The sequence below is a fragment of the Lissotriton vulgaris genome, unplaced genomic scaffold, assembly GCF_964263255.1.
Source record: "Lissotriton vulgaris unplaced genomic scaffold, aLisVul1.2 SCAFFOLD_953, whole genome shotgun sequence".
Lineage (NCBI taxonomy): Eukaryota > Metazoa > Chordata > Amphibia > Caudata > Salamandridae > Lissotriton > Lissotriton vulgaris.
The window spans coordinates 125063-138226 of record NW_028241643.1 but is presented as its reverse complement, the minus strand read 5'-3'; the positions used below and the strand labels follow the sequence as shown (position 1 = coordinate 138226).

General features: G+C 53.8%; 2 protein-coding genes across 2 annotated transcripts in view; both read left to right on the top strand.

The window, feature by feature from the left end:
- LOC147670596 (immunoglobulin superfamily member 3-like) overlaps positions 1-13164 on the top strand; it is a gene marked incomplete at its 3' end in the record, with an annotated part of 334245 nt that overhangs the window by 199196 nt on the left and 121885 nt on the right. The window contains exon 7 of the mRNA XM_086948140.1: positions 9858-10262. Coding sequence (XP_086804266.1) covers positions 9858-10262 — 405 coding nt within the window. The remainder of the gene's footprint in view (positions 1-9857; positions 10263-13164) is intronic.
- On the top strand, positions 3911-5056 carry LOC147670597 (lamina-associated polypeptide 2, isoforms alpha/zeta-like). Its single transcript, XM_086948141.1, has one exon. It carries the CDS (start codon positions 3911-3913, stop codon positions 5054-5056), a length of 1146 nt encoding a protein of 381 aa, XP_086804267.1.

The following is a 13164-nucleotide window of genomic DNA, read 5'->3' as shown; positions in this document are numbered from 1 at the left end:
AAGGAAGCCGAAGAAGGAACCTAGGAATATAGGGCATGCATGGAGAAGGAAATAATTTGAGGAGGAAGCAGAGATAGTCGGAAAGCTAAGAAAAAACAGAGAAGCAGTGGAGTTTGTAGATAATTTAGGGCTGCAGAGGAGACACCTGGTAATCTGAAAGAGAGGGTGGAATGGAAGCCCAGTAAGAGGTTGTATATTTGGGAGGACACAGGAGATTTGGGAGCCTGAGAGAGGAATTGAGGCTGAAACAGTGAAAAGGGCAGGCAATCTGGGGTTATGGGAAAGGACATCGGGAGGCAAGTGGAGAGTGGAAACGAGTGATAGAATCTGGAAAAGGCTCAGTTAAGGAGGATGGGCCACATAAGTTGTGGGATGGAAGCAGGAGGTAGAGATGTTTGCCACTGAGTAAGGGTGGGATTCGGTAGGGTGGCAGTGATTGAAGGAAGCTGAATCTGATTCCCCGCCCTCTTCATTGAAAACTGGATGAATCCCACCTCGACCCCAGACATCGCAACCACCACCCCGACGGCTAAAAAAGTATCCACAAAGACTGCATCAACCGACTGTGAGGAGACATCGCCATTGTACACACAAACACCCTCTGCCTCACAACCAGCTCCGACGACCAATCACCTGACTTGGAGCATCTCCACAGCCAGACGAACCTGAACGGCTCCCTTCGCAACACCCTTGCCTACAGACCTTCCGTACCCTTTCCCCCCTTCAATGAAGCCATAGCCAACTTCATCGCTCACCACACTCTCGCCACAATGGACTACATCGTCCTCTGCGACCTCAAATTCCATCTGAACAACCTGTATGACCACAACACCTCATCCCTACTGGAGAACCTCACCACCATTGGACTCCAACAACTGGTCACATCTCCAACACACTCAGTAGGACACACGCTCGACCCCCATCTTCTCCGCAAGCAGCAACATCACCGTCCGTCACATTTGTGCGCCACACTGGACCGACCACCACTGCATCCACTTTTTCTCCAAATCCACTGTATGCCATCACATCTACCACGATCATTGCAAAAAACTGAAACAAGGTCATCGAAGACCAGCTCACCGCCTCCCTCAGCACAACCCCACCACTGACATCAATGGACGACAACACCTCAGCGGGCAACCTCCACCGTTGGATCTCCGATTGCGGCAACACACTGGCTCCTGTCAGGAAACCGTCAGGCAGGCAAATCTCCAAGAAAACCAGCTGGTTTTCCCCGCCATCCAAGAGTCGAGGCGCACCCTTAGATGGCTCGAGAAAAGATGGAGGAGCAGCAAGATCATGGCAGACCACACAGCCTTCAAATCCACTGTCACCGCACACCACCACCTCATCAGATCAACAAAGAAAACAGCCATCCAGGAATGCATCACGCCAACGCACACAACAACAAAGAACTCTTCACTGTGGCGAAAAGAAATCACCAAACCAAGCTCAGAGACAGCAGAAATTCCTGCCTCTCAAACCTCTGCGATAACTTTGCCACCTTCTTCCACCATAAGATCAAGGAGATCTATGACAGCTTCACAAACCAACACCCAGCTGCCTCGAGCTTAACTCAGACAAGACCGAAGTCCTCATCCTGGGCTCACCCTCTCTGCCCTGGATGACTCTTGGTTGCCCGCAGTGCTCAGAACTCCCCCCTCCCTTACCCCCTTCACCCACAGACTAAGCATGATAACTTGGATCATTCTGGACTCCTCACTCTCAATTAACTGCCAAATCAAACCTGTTCCGTCCTCCTGCTTCCACGCCCTCCGCCTGCTTCAGAAGATCTTCAAGTGGCTCCCCACCAAATCCAGGTAAACGGTCACCTGTGCACTTGTCAGCAGCAGACTCAACCACGGCAACGCACTCTACGCCGGCACCACCCAGAAACTCCTAGAGATACTGCAAAACATCCAGATGGCCTCTGCCAGACTCATCCTGAACATCCCACTCAGCAGCCACCTCACCGGCCACCTGATGTACCTTCACTGACTACCTATCAACAAACGAATGACCTTCAAGCTCCTCGCGCACGCCTACAATGCCATCCCCAACGCCAGACCTGCATACCTCAACCAGCACCTCTCCTTCTACACACCCACCAGACACCTCCGCTCCACCCAACTGGCCACCATCCCACGGATCAAGAAGACCACAGCTGGAGGAAGAACCTTCTCCTACCTCGCTACGAAGACCTGGAACTCCCTGACTCTGCACCTCAGGCGATCACCATCGCTGCCGCAATTCAGTATGGACATCGAGACCTGGCTCTTCGACTGAACCGCAAACCCAGCGGCACCCCCACCCCCAGCGCCTTGAGACCCTCACCGGTGAGTAGTTGTGCTTAATAAGGATTGATTGATTGATTAAAAAGTCTGATAAAGAGAGGACCTGAAAGAGGTGGAGGCGGCAATGAATTGTCCGCGCTGGAATTGAGGTCAATTGTTGCATCCCTAAGATGATGAACCGCGGCGGTGAAAGGTTCAGTAGTGCATCCGTGACCGCTGAACACCCTTGCTGTGAAGCTAGAATACTGTCAATCCATGCCTCAATCACATTTGTCTATTGAATGGTATAGGGGAGTGGTCTGTCGTTATACCCACCCCATGAGCCATGCAGCCCTAGAGGTGGAGGTCTGTAGGTCGCTGTATCATCCCCTGAGCCAATGCATCCTACAGGGGAAGGGGTGTTTATCTTTGTACCAACCCCAAATCAATTCTACCCCAGTGGGGAAGGTGTGGTTGTCTGTTTACCATTACCTCCTCGTCAGCCCTCCCCGTCCCAGTCCTAACTACATGAGCATAGCTCCTCCCACCAGAAACTCCCAAGCAACTTGAAACCCATCCCTTCCCTCCAGGCTACACCCATACCCTGAGGCATATAGCCCTGTGACCTGCCAATCAACAACCTGTTTGTTTTTTCTGCGGAATCACTTCCGAGCAGTCTTCGTCGAGGGGGGCACTGGAATTGGCCTCCTATCTGGTAAGTGTGAGACGGGATGCTAAGCGCCCGTTTTTAACCCCTATTGTGCCTGTTTTTCTTTTACATTGTGGGCATTTCTTTGAGTTCCTGCTGTAGCGGGACCGTGGGGTTGGGGGTCCGGACTGCCTGCTGTGGGGTGGTGACTCCCTGCTGCAGCCTCCCCTCTTCCGGGTTCGTTCCCTGCTCTAGCCGGTTCACCCGGGGAGGGAGGGGGGGTGTGTGGCTGGCTTTTTCAGCGCGCCGAGGGCGTGCCGGATTGGCTTCTCTGTCTTTACATACTCTCGGTGCTCGTTTCTTCGAGCTGTGTTTTCCCCCTTTTTATTAATGCTTCCTGCAATCCTTGGTGGAGTCTGGGGTTGCGGGGAGGGGGGGCCCGATGTTTAGGTTCAGTCCGACTTTGATGTTTATTCCTGGGTTAAGTGTTCTCTTCCCCGCGTTTCTGTTGTTGGAGCTCCCTCTACTGGCGGTCCGATTTGCTTTATTGCCGTTTTTGGCTGGAGGGATTTGCATGGGGCTTGATTTCATGTCTTGACCTCTTGCTGCTCTGCTGTGGAGGGGCCCTAGGGTGTTTTTCCCTGTCCTTGGCCTGTATCTGTTATCTGTGAGGGTCATGTGGGGTTTGGTGGCTCTGCTCTCCTGCAGTTCTGCTGGGGCGTTGGGGAGTTCTTACCTCTGGGTTCACTGGTTCCTGGGACGGGGTCTTCTGGGTTTCTTCGTGTCCTTACAGTTGGGCCCTGTTCAGTCTTTTCCTTTTGTAGTTTGGTAGTCTTCTCTGATAGGGCGGTTTGAAGGCCGGCCTTCGGTCCTGTGTAGGGATTGGCTCCCGGTCTAGGTGGCTTTCCCTGGTTGGTCCTTGGGGCTTTTTGCTTTGATTGGTCTGGGTATATCTTGGGGTCTGGATTTCTGTTCTCCTGTTTACAACATGGAGGGTAGAGGTGCAGACGTGCGTGAGCTCGGCTGTGAGGATGGGGAGGTGGTCGCTGGTTCTTCCACTGCTCCTTCCATGGCGAATATTCAAAAAATGATTGAGGCTGCTGTGGCGGCGGCCTTTGTGGCTCATGATCCCAAGGGGCCTAAGAGACAGAAATTGGATGCCTCGGCTGAGGTAGATCCGGACGTTGACTCTGATGAGGAGGTGAAGGGTCGTTTTGTCCAAGGGGCTGACCTTCGCTGTGTTATGCAGCATGTTCGAGACAATCTGGGATTCCCTGATCCTGTGGAGGGTGGAGAGTCTGAAGACTTCTTCGCCAATTACCTGAAGAAAGATCCGGAAAGCCTCCCCATTCATACGTCTGTGAGGAAAGTGCTGGAGGGGGAGTGGAAGGATGTTGACAGGCATGCCTTTCCCCGGTTTCTGGCTAAGAGGTATCCCTTGCAGGGCTTCGCGGAGGAGTTTCCGGCTGTGGTGAAAGTGGATTCTCTGCTGGCTGGTATGGCGTCTCAGAGCCTGGTGGTGTCTGAAGATGCGGTGCCTTCTGATCCTGGGGACAAGCGTGTCGAGGGGGCCTTGAAGCGGTCCTTTGCAGCCTCCAATCTGGCTGTTCGGTCTGCTGCTTACACCAGCTATCTTGTTCAGTCGCTTCTTAAGGACTGTCAGGGTATTTCTGCGCAGCTCATGCAGGAGGAGGATCCCTCTGAGTCTTTGTCCATGTTGGAACAGCAGTTGCGTTTCATGGCTGACTTGTCCTTCGACTCCCTTAGTGCTGCGGCGGCGGCTGCTGGTGCCTCGGTTGCTGCTAGGAGGCAGTTGTGGCTTAAGTCTTGGAAGGCGGAAGCTGCTCAGAAGGCGGCCGTGATGAAGATTCCCTTCACGGGCTCTGAGCTGTTTGGGGAGCCGTTGGAAGCTTTGATTAAAAAGACAGCTGAGGACAAAAAATTGTTGGCTCCGGTCCGCTCTTCTCAGAAAGGGAAGTTTGCGGGTTATAAGCGGGCTTTTGGGCAGGCATTTCAATCTAAGATGGCTGCTCAGCCCTTTCGTGGTAGGGGACGTGGCCGGGGTGTCCCTTCCTTCCACAAGTCCCGGGGTCACCAGGGTGCTTCCTCTTCTGCAGGTCCCTCCAAGTCGTGACTATGTGATGGATTCCTTGGAGGTGCCGGTTGGGGGTCGCCTCACCTCTTTTTTATCTGTCTGGGAGGAGTTCATTCGGGATCTGTGGGTTCTAAAGGTGGTACGACTGGGCTACAGAATAGAATTTGGGACTCCTCCGGTGGATGTGTTCAAAGCTACCCCTGTTCCCAGGTCTCTGGCAAGATGTCGTGCTCTATTGGACGGAGTTCGGGACTTGGTGTCAAAGGGTGCTGTGGTGAGGGTGCCTGTGAGTCAACAGGGTCGGGGGGTTTACTCAATCCTGTTTTTGATCCAAAAGCCAAATGGGGACTTCCGTCCGGTCCTGGATCTGAAGGCGGTGAACTTGTGTATCCCTCGTCGGTCCTTCAAAATGGTGACTCTGCAGTTGATTCTTCCCTTCCTGTCGGTGGGAGATTTCCTGGCTTCTCTCGATCTACGGGACGCCTATTTTCATGTGCCAGTGCACGCAGATTCACAGAGGTTCCTGCGTTTCTGTGTAGGGGTGGATCACTACCAGTTCCAGGTATTGCCCTTTGGCCTGTCTGCCTCTCCGAGGGTGTTTACTAAAGTGTTGGCGCCCTTGGTGGGTTTGTTGCATGCTAAGGGTATACAGGTTTTCCCTTACTTGGACGATTGGTTGATTTCTTCCTCTTCTTTCCTTCAGGCTCAGTCACATTCCCGGGAGGTTTGCTGTCTCCTTCAACGGTTCGGGTGGATTCTGAACTTGGAGAAATCCCATCTTCACCCCACTCAGGAACTGTTGTTCATTGGGGGGGTGTTCAACACCAGGTTGGGGAAGGTCTTCCTGTCGGAGCCCCGCAGACTGACTCTTGTGCACGAACTGAAGAGGGTGTTGGGGGCTCGGTCTTCCACGGCTCGCCAGTGGTTGCGTGTTCAGGGGCTGATGTCAGCAACTGTGATGATTGTTCCTTGGGCCCGCTTACACTTATACCCCCTTGTGAATCATCTTCTGGAGCATTGGGATCCGGCCTCTCTGAATTACGAGCTGTTGGTTCCGGGGAGTGTGTCCATCGCCCGGGAGTTGTCCTGGTGGCTGGTGGATCGGAACCTCTTACAGGGCTCGCCCTTTGTGTCCCAAGTGAGGTTGGTCCTGACGACCGACGCCAGGGTACTGGGTTGGGGTGCGGTCTTGGGTCAGGAATCTGTGCAGGGTCTTTGGTCTGTGCCGGAGGCGGAGATGTCCTCAAATTGGCGGGAATTGAAGGCGGTTCAGTTGGCGTTGTCTCATTTTCTGCCTTGGGTCCTCCAGAGGGATGTGATGGTGCGGTAGGACAACACGGTGGTGGTGTGTTATATCAACCGCCAGGGGAGCGCGAGGGTGGCTTCCCTCAATTTGTTGGCTCAAAGTATAGGCCTGTGGGCGGAGTCTCACTTGTTGTCTCTGAGGGCTTTACATCTGCCTGGGATTTTGAACTCGGAGGCGAATCGCCTGAGCAGGGTGTTTCCCTCCCTGTCGGACATGTGCCTGTCTCAGGAAGTCTTTCGTTGCCTGATGGCCCGGTTCGGGGTCCCGGTGGTGGACCTGTTTGCGGCCCCGGGGAACGCCTTGAGGGAGACGTTTTGTTCTCTGGCTCGCTCTGCCGAGGTTTGGAGGGTGGATGCCCTGTCCTTCCGGTGGGAGGGGGGCCTGATGTATGCATTTCCCCCTATTGCCCTGCTGCCGCGTGTTCTGCTGAAGGTCAAATTGGATCGGGCTTCGGTGATCCTGGTGGCTCCGGATTGGTCCAGGCGGCCTTGGTTCCCTCTGTTGTTGAAGTTGGCTGTGGGGCCTTGCTGGAGGTTGCCGGTGGTCCCTTGTCCCTTGTCATTTCCCCCTCTGTCTCTGGAGTGTCTGGTCCGCCTGAGACTGGCGGGTTGGCTGTTGAGAGGATGAACCTTGTGGAGTTGGGGTGTTCTCCTTCTGTGGCGGAATTTATTCAGAGGTCCAGGCGCCCTTCGACTCTCAAATCCTATGCCCGGCATTGGGTTTCTTTTCAGTCTTGGTGTACGGCGCGTGGGTGGTCTGCATTGGAGGTGGATCCGGTACTGGTCTTGGACTTTTTGAAGGACGGCTTTGACTTGGGTCTGGCTGTGTCCTCCCTGAGGGCTCAGTGGGCTGCTGTTCGGGCCTTTCGGGGTTCGGTCTGTGACCCGGTGGTTCCCCTGGTGTCCCGTTTGTTGCGGAGTTGCTTCCTTCAGAAGCCTGTCATTCGGTCCTTTGCTCCTAGTTGGGATCTGCCTCTGGTTTTGGGGGCTTTGCAGGGGGCTCCCTTTGAGCCTCTACTGGAGGTGTCTTTGAGGTTTCTGACGATCAAGGTGCTGTTCCTGGTGGCTATTACGTCGGCTAGGCGGATTGGGGAGTTGGGCTCCTTGCTTCGTTCGGCCCCTTTTTTACGTTTCTTTCCTGATCGGGTGGTACTGCGGCCTGATCCTTCCTTTGTTCCCAAGGTCCCTTCCTCTTTTCACTGCTCTGCGGATCTGGTTTTGCCTGTTTTATGTCCTGATCCTCTTTCAGAGGTTGAGGTGCGGCTGCACTGTTTGGACATTCGGAGGGCTCTTGAGATCTATTTGTTGCGTACTGGGCCGTTTCGTAAGGTGGAATCCCTTTTTGTGACCTTTGGCCTGGCTGGTCAGGGTCTTAAGCCTTCTGGGGCTACCCTCAGTCGTTGGCTACGATGGGCTGTGGGTGCTGCGTATGAGGCCTGTGGTGTGTTGGCTCCGGGGTCTGTTCAGGGTAGGTCGACTCGGGGGGTGGCGGCTTCCTGGGCTTGTTTTCAGGGGGCTTCCATGGCTGAAATCTGCAGGGCTGCTACCTGGAGTTCTCCGCACACCTTTATGTCCCATTATCGTTTGGTGGTTGGGGGGACTGATTCTGCTGGGTTTGGGGACGCTGTGTTGCGTTCTACTCCGGTGGTGTGACTTTTCTGTGCTTTAATAAAGTCTGTTTTTTGCTACTGAGTGAAGCCAATTATTGCTTTGGTATCTGCTCATGTAGTTAGGACTGGGACGGGGAGGGCTGACGAGGAGGTAATGACCGGTTACTCACCGGTAATATTCATTACTCCGAGTCGTAGCCCTCCCCGTCCCAGTCCAGGTTCCCATCCCTCCCTCCCTGTTTCGGCTTCTTGTGCTTGTTGGGTACAGGTTGTTGATTGGCAGGTCACAGGGCTATATGCCTCAGGGTATGGGTGTGGCCTGGAGGGAAGGGATGGGTTTCAAGTTGCTTGGGAGTTTCTGGTGGGAGGAGCTATGCTCATGTAGTTAGGACTGGGACGGGGAGGGCTACGACTCGGAGTAATGAATATTACCGGTGAGTAACCGGTCATTCCACGAGCCATTCAACCCTAGACGAGGCGAGCGTGGCATCTTGCTGATCCACTGGACCACTTACCCCGGGGATGAAAGTGTGTATTGGAAGATGCCAGTACCTGAGCTGGACAGCCCTAGATGGGAAAGGTTTGTCTTGGCTGCACCAGCCCCCAAGACACCCAGTGTACGAGGCAGGGGTCTGCTTTCCTGTGGCTCCCAGAGGGGCCTACTCTGGAGCGGTTAGCCTGGCCCCTCGCCTTTAACAAAGAGGCAAAGAAGCTCCCTCACAGGCTCCCAAGCACTCTCCTCACAATCTCCCCTCTCTCTCTCTCACCCTCTCTCTTCTCTCACTCTCCCTCTAACTCCCTCTTCCTCTCTTTCTCTTGCTCCCTCTCTTTCCTCTCTGTCCTCTCTCACCCACTCTCTCCTCTCACCTTTTCTCTCTCCTCTCATCCTCTCTCCCCATCTCTCGCCCTGTCTCTCTTTCCTCCCCCACCCTGTCTCTCTCTCCTCTCCCCCGTCTCTGTCCTCTCTCCCCTCTCACCATGTCTCTCCTCTCTCAGCCTCACTCTCCTCTCTCACCTTCTCTCTCCTCTCTCACCCTGTTTCTCTCCACCCTCTCTCTCTCTCCGATCCTCTCTCTCCTCTCTCCTCACCCTCTCTCCTCTCACCCCGTCTCTCCTCTCCGCCTCTCACTCTCCTCTCTCTCACCCTCTCTCTCTCCTCTCTCACTCTCTCTCTCCTCTCACCCTCTCTCTCTCCTCTCCTCCGTGTCTCTCTCCTCTCAGCCCGTCTCTCTCTCCTCTCACCCTCTCTCTCCTCTCTTACCTCTCACCCTCTCTCTCCTCTCTTACCCTGTCTCTCCGCTCTCAGCCTCCTCTCTCACCCTCTCTCTCTCTCCTCTCTCACCCTCTCTCTCTCCTCTCTCACCCTCTCTCTCTCCTCTCACCCTCTCTCCTCTCTCACTCTCTCACCCTCGCTCTCACCCTCTCTCCTCTCTCACTCTCTCACCCTCGCTCTCACCCTCTCTTTATCTCCTCTCTCACCCTTTCTCTCCTCTCCCACCCTCTCTCTCTCCTCTCTCACCCTCTCTCTCCTCTCACACTCTCTCTCCTCTTTCACCCTCTCTCTCTCCTCTACTCCGTCTCTCTCTCTCCTCTCTTACCCTGTCTCTCCTCTCTTACCCTGTCTCTCCTCTCTGACTCTCACTCTACTCTCTCAGCCTCTCACTCTCCTCTCACCCTCTCTCTCTCCTCACTCACCCTCTCCCTCTCTCTCTCTCCTCACTCACCCTCTCCCTCTCTCTCTCTCCTCTCACCCTCTCTCTCCTCTCTGTCTCACCCTCTCTCTCCTCTCTCACTCTCACCCTCTCTCTCACCCTCTCTCTCTCTCCTCTCTCACTCTCTCTCTCCACTCTCACCCTCTCTCTCCTCTCACCCTCTCTCTCTCTCCTCTCTCATCCTCTCTCACCCTCTCTCTCCTCTCTCCCCAGACGCCGGCTTCGCCGTCACCGCCATCTCCCGCACCCCGGGGGTGACCTACAACGACTCCTTCGACCTGCAGTGCATCCTGAAGCCGCACTACCCGTCCTGGGTGCCCCTGGCGGTCACCTGGCGCTTCCAGCTGGCCGGGGCCAGTGACTTCCATGACCTGGTCACCTTCACCCGGGACAGCGGCGTCCAGTGGGGTGAGCGGGCCGCCAACTTCCGGAGCCGCACGGCCATCGAGAAGGCCGAGTCCAGCAACAACGTGCGCCTGAGCATCAGCCGGGCCAGCGACTCAGAGGCCGGCAAGTACCAGTGCCTGGCGGAGCTCTGGCGCAAGAACCACAACAACAGCTGGACCAAGATGGCGGAGCGCCTGTCCAACCTGCTGGAGATCCGGGTACAGCGGCCAGGTGAGGGCAGGCCGTGCGTGGGGGGGCAGGGGGCGTGTGGATGGAACCCAGTCAGCGGGGCGTGGGGATGAGACCCCGGCAGCAGGGCGTGGGGATGAGACCCCGTCAGCGGGGCGTGGGGATGAGTACCAAAATGGTAGTACGTTTAGGATTTTGTCTTAAGTTAGTTAAGTGAATCGGGCCCCATGAGTGGACCTAACATGTATCGTGTCATGTGGCCATGAGTGACTCAACATGCATCGCGTCATGTGACCATGAGTGCACTCTCAACATGTACTTCTGTCTTTGTGGTTTGCATTTCTACTTACTGAGATCCATAAGTCCTTCAAACATAAGTTCTAATCCAAGCAACATGGTTGTACAAGAGAACTTCAGCGTGATGGTTGCCTGGAGGTAAGAGCATTGATGGGTGAAATTGAGTAGTAGGATGTAGGCATAATCATTGATCTACATGTAAATGTAAGTACACAGTATGCATGTTTACGTTATCAATGAAAGTCTGGCAGGGGAGGTGTTTGGGATATGGTAGGTAAGCAGAGGGCAGATGTCCTTCCCTCAGGAACGGCGTACTGTTTGTATTACATAGTATCCTAGGGAGCCTGAATGCTGGACCTTGAAGCGCTCAGTCTATCCCCCCCCCCACCCTCTGTGGTAAGCAGAGGACAGATGTCGTTCCCTTGGGAACAGCGTACCGTTTGTATTACATAGTATCCTACGGAGCCTGAAAGCTGGACCTTGAACCGCTCATACACCCCCTCTGTGGTAAGCAGAAGATAGATGTTGTTCCCTCAGGAACGGCGTACTTGTTTGTATTACATAGTATCCTACAGAGCCTGAATGCTGGACCTTGAAGCGCTCATAGTCTGCCCCCTACACTCTGTGGTAAGCAGAGGGCAGATGTCCTTCCCTCAGGAACGGCGTACCGTTTGTATTACATAGTATCCTACAGAGCCTGAATGCTGGACCTTGAAGCGCTCATAGTCTGCCCCCTACACTCTGTGGTAAGCAGAGGGCAGATGTCCTTCCCTCAGGAACGGCGTACCGTTTGTATTACATAGTATCCTACAGAGCCTGAATGCTGGACCTTGAAGCGCTCATAGTCTGCCCCCTACACTCTGTGGTAAGCAGAGGGCAGATGTCCTTCCCTCAGGAACGGCGTACCGTTTGTATTACATAGTATCCTACAGAGCCTGAATGCTGGACCTTGAAGCGCTCATAGTCTGCCCCCTACACTCTGTGGTAAGCAGAGGGCAGATGTCCTTCCCTCAGGAACGGCGTACCGTTTGTATTACATTGTATCCTACGGAGCCTGCATGCGGGACCTTGAACCGCTCATACACCCCCTCTGTGGTAAGCAGAGGATAGATGTTGTTCCCTCGGGAACGGCGTACCATTTGTATTACATAGTATCCTAGGGAGCCTGAATGCTGGACCCTGAAGCACTCGCAGACCCCCATCTCTGGTAAGCAGAGGGCGGATGTAGTTCCCGCAGGAACGGCGTACCTTTTAGGAAGGGACTTTAAACCTGGCTTTTTACATCCTAGGTTATTTCACACCCTGACAACCGGAAAGCAGTACGCAGCGCCAGGACACCCTCGGGTGACCGTTGCGCTTTACAAATATAAATAACATCCTTTATGGGTTCCGGAGTGGTGTGCTACTCGCTAGAAAAGCGTTTCAACACCCATCAGGGGTAACAAGTGCTATATGAATGCAAATCTTTCTTCCCCTTTTATCCCTCCGCTATCCTTCTCACTCCAAATAACTGACTAATATCCACCACTGAAATTATTTCATATTTCACCATACTAATTTACCACTAATCCTTTATGGGCTTCCGGAATAGCGGGCGACAACAAGAGCGATATAAATACAAACCTTTGTCCTCCTCTTTCCTTCTGCTATCATTCCAAATCCAAATAACTGACTAACCTATCCACCACTTAAAATGTACTTGCATGTATGTTTCACTATACTAATTCAACACTAATCCTCTATGGGTCCCGGAGTAGTGTACTACTCGCTGAAAAAGCGCTTTGACGCCTCGTCAGGGGTAGTAAGCGCTATATAAATGCAATTACAATACAATACAATACAATACAATAAACATAACCTAACGTATTACGTAGTATCCGATGGAGCCTGTAGCCGGACCTTGAGGCGCTCCTAAACGTCCCCCCCCCACCCCTTGTTGAGCAGAGGACAGATTCTGGTGGACGGAAATGTCCATTGCTCAGGTTTTCGAGCCTCAATAAGCGGGTCGTTCTGGCACACTTCGACTCTAGGGAGAGAAGGTTCAAGGTTGGCCCAGGTGGGTGTTCCAGATCAGGGGGTGTAATACTTCATGATCTTAGTGCGGTGTGGAGTAGTTTGAATGCAGGTGGGAGGCCCTGGTTGGCAGAGTGGATTGATGAGGACAGGATGTACCAGGGTAAAAGTGTTTCATGAGTAATTGTGAAGCGGATGGTGCAAGCCTTGTGTTCCCTTGTGCACGTGGGTGAGTACCTTGTATTGTGATCAGTGCCTCAAGCCTGATGTTGGCGGCGAGAGGTGGGTGAGTGTTTGGGGAGGTTATCTAGTGGTCTTGTGGCCCCACCAATGGTCTTGTCCACGGGGAAGGAGCAGTGTGATTGTTTCAACAGTAGGAGGCAGGGTTCCAGCCGGAAGTGGATGGTTGCACTCAACTTGGGTAAGAAGAGAGAAGGCATGGTTGTGATGGGCTGAGGTGAGGACGTGAGGCTTTTGTGAAGGTGCGAAGAGAGAGATGCAAGTGTTCATAGCGCTGCCCAGCCTCCAGCAGTGATGGTTGGTGAAGAGCTTTGGTAAAAAGTCAATTTGAATGAATCAAGGCTGTAGTTAGGCCACAGAGGGTCTCTTTGTAAACATCTCTGGGTTTTTGTAG

Excerpts from the sequence above, each read along its gene's own strand:
- LOC147670597 (XM_086948141.1), top strand. The coding sequence starts at position 3,911 with ATGGAGGGTAGAGGTGCAGACGTGCGTGAGCTCGGCTGTGAGGATGGG.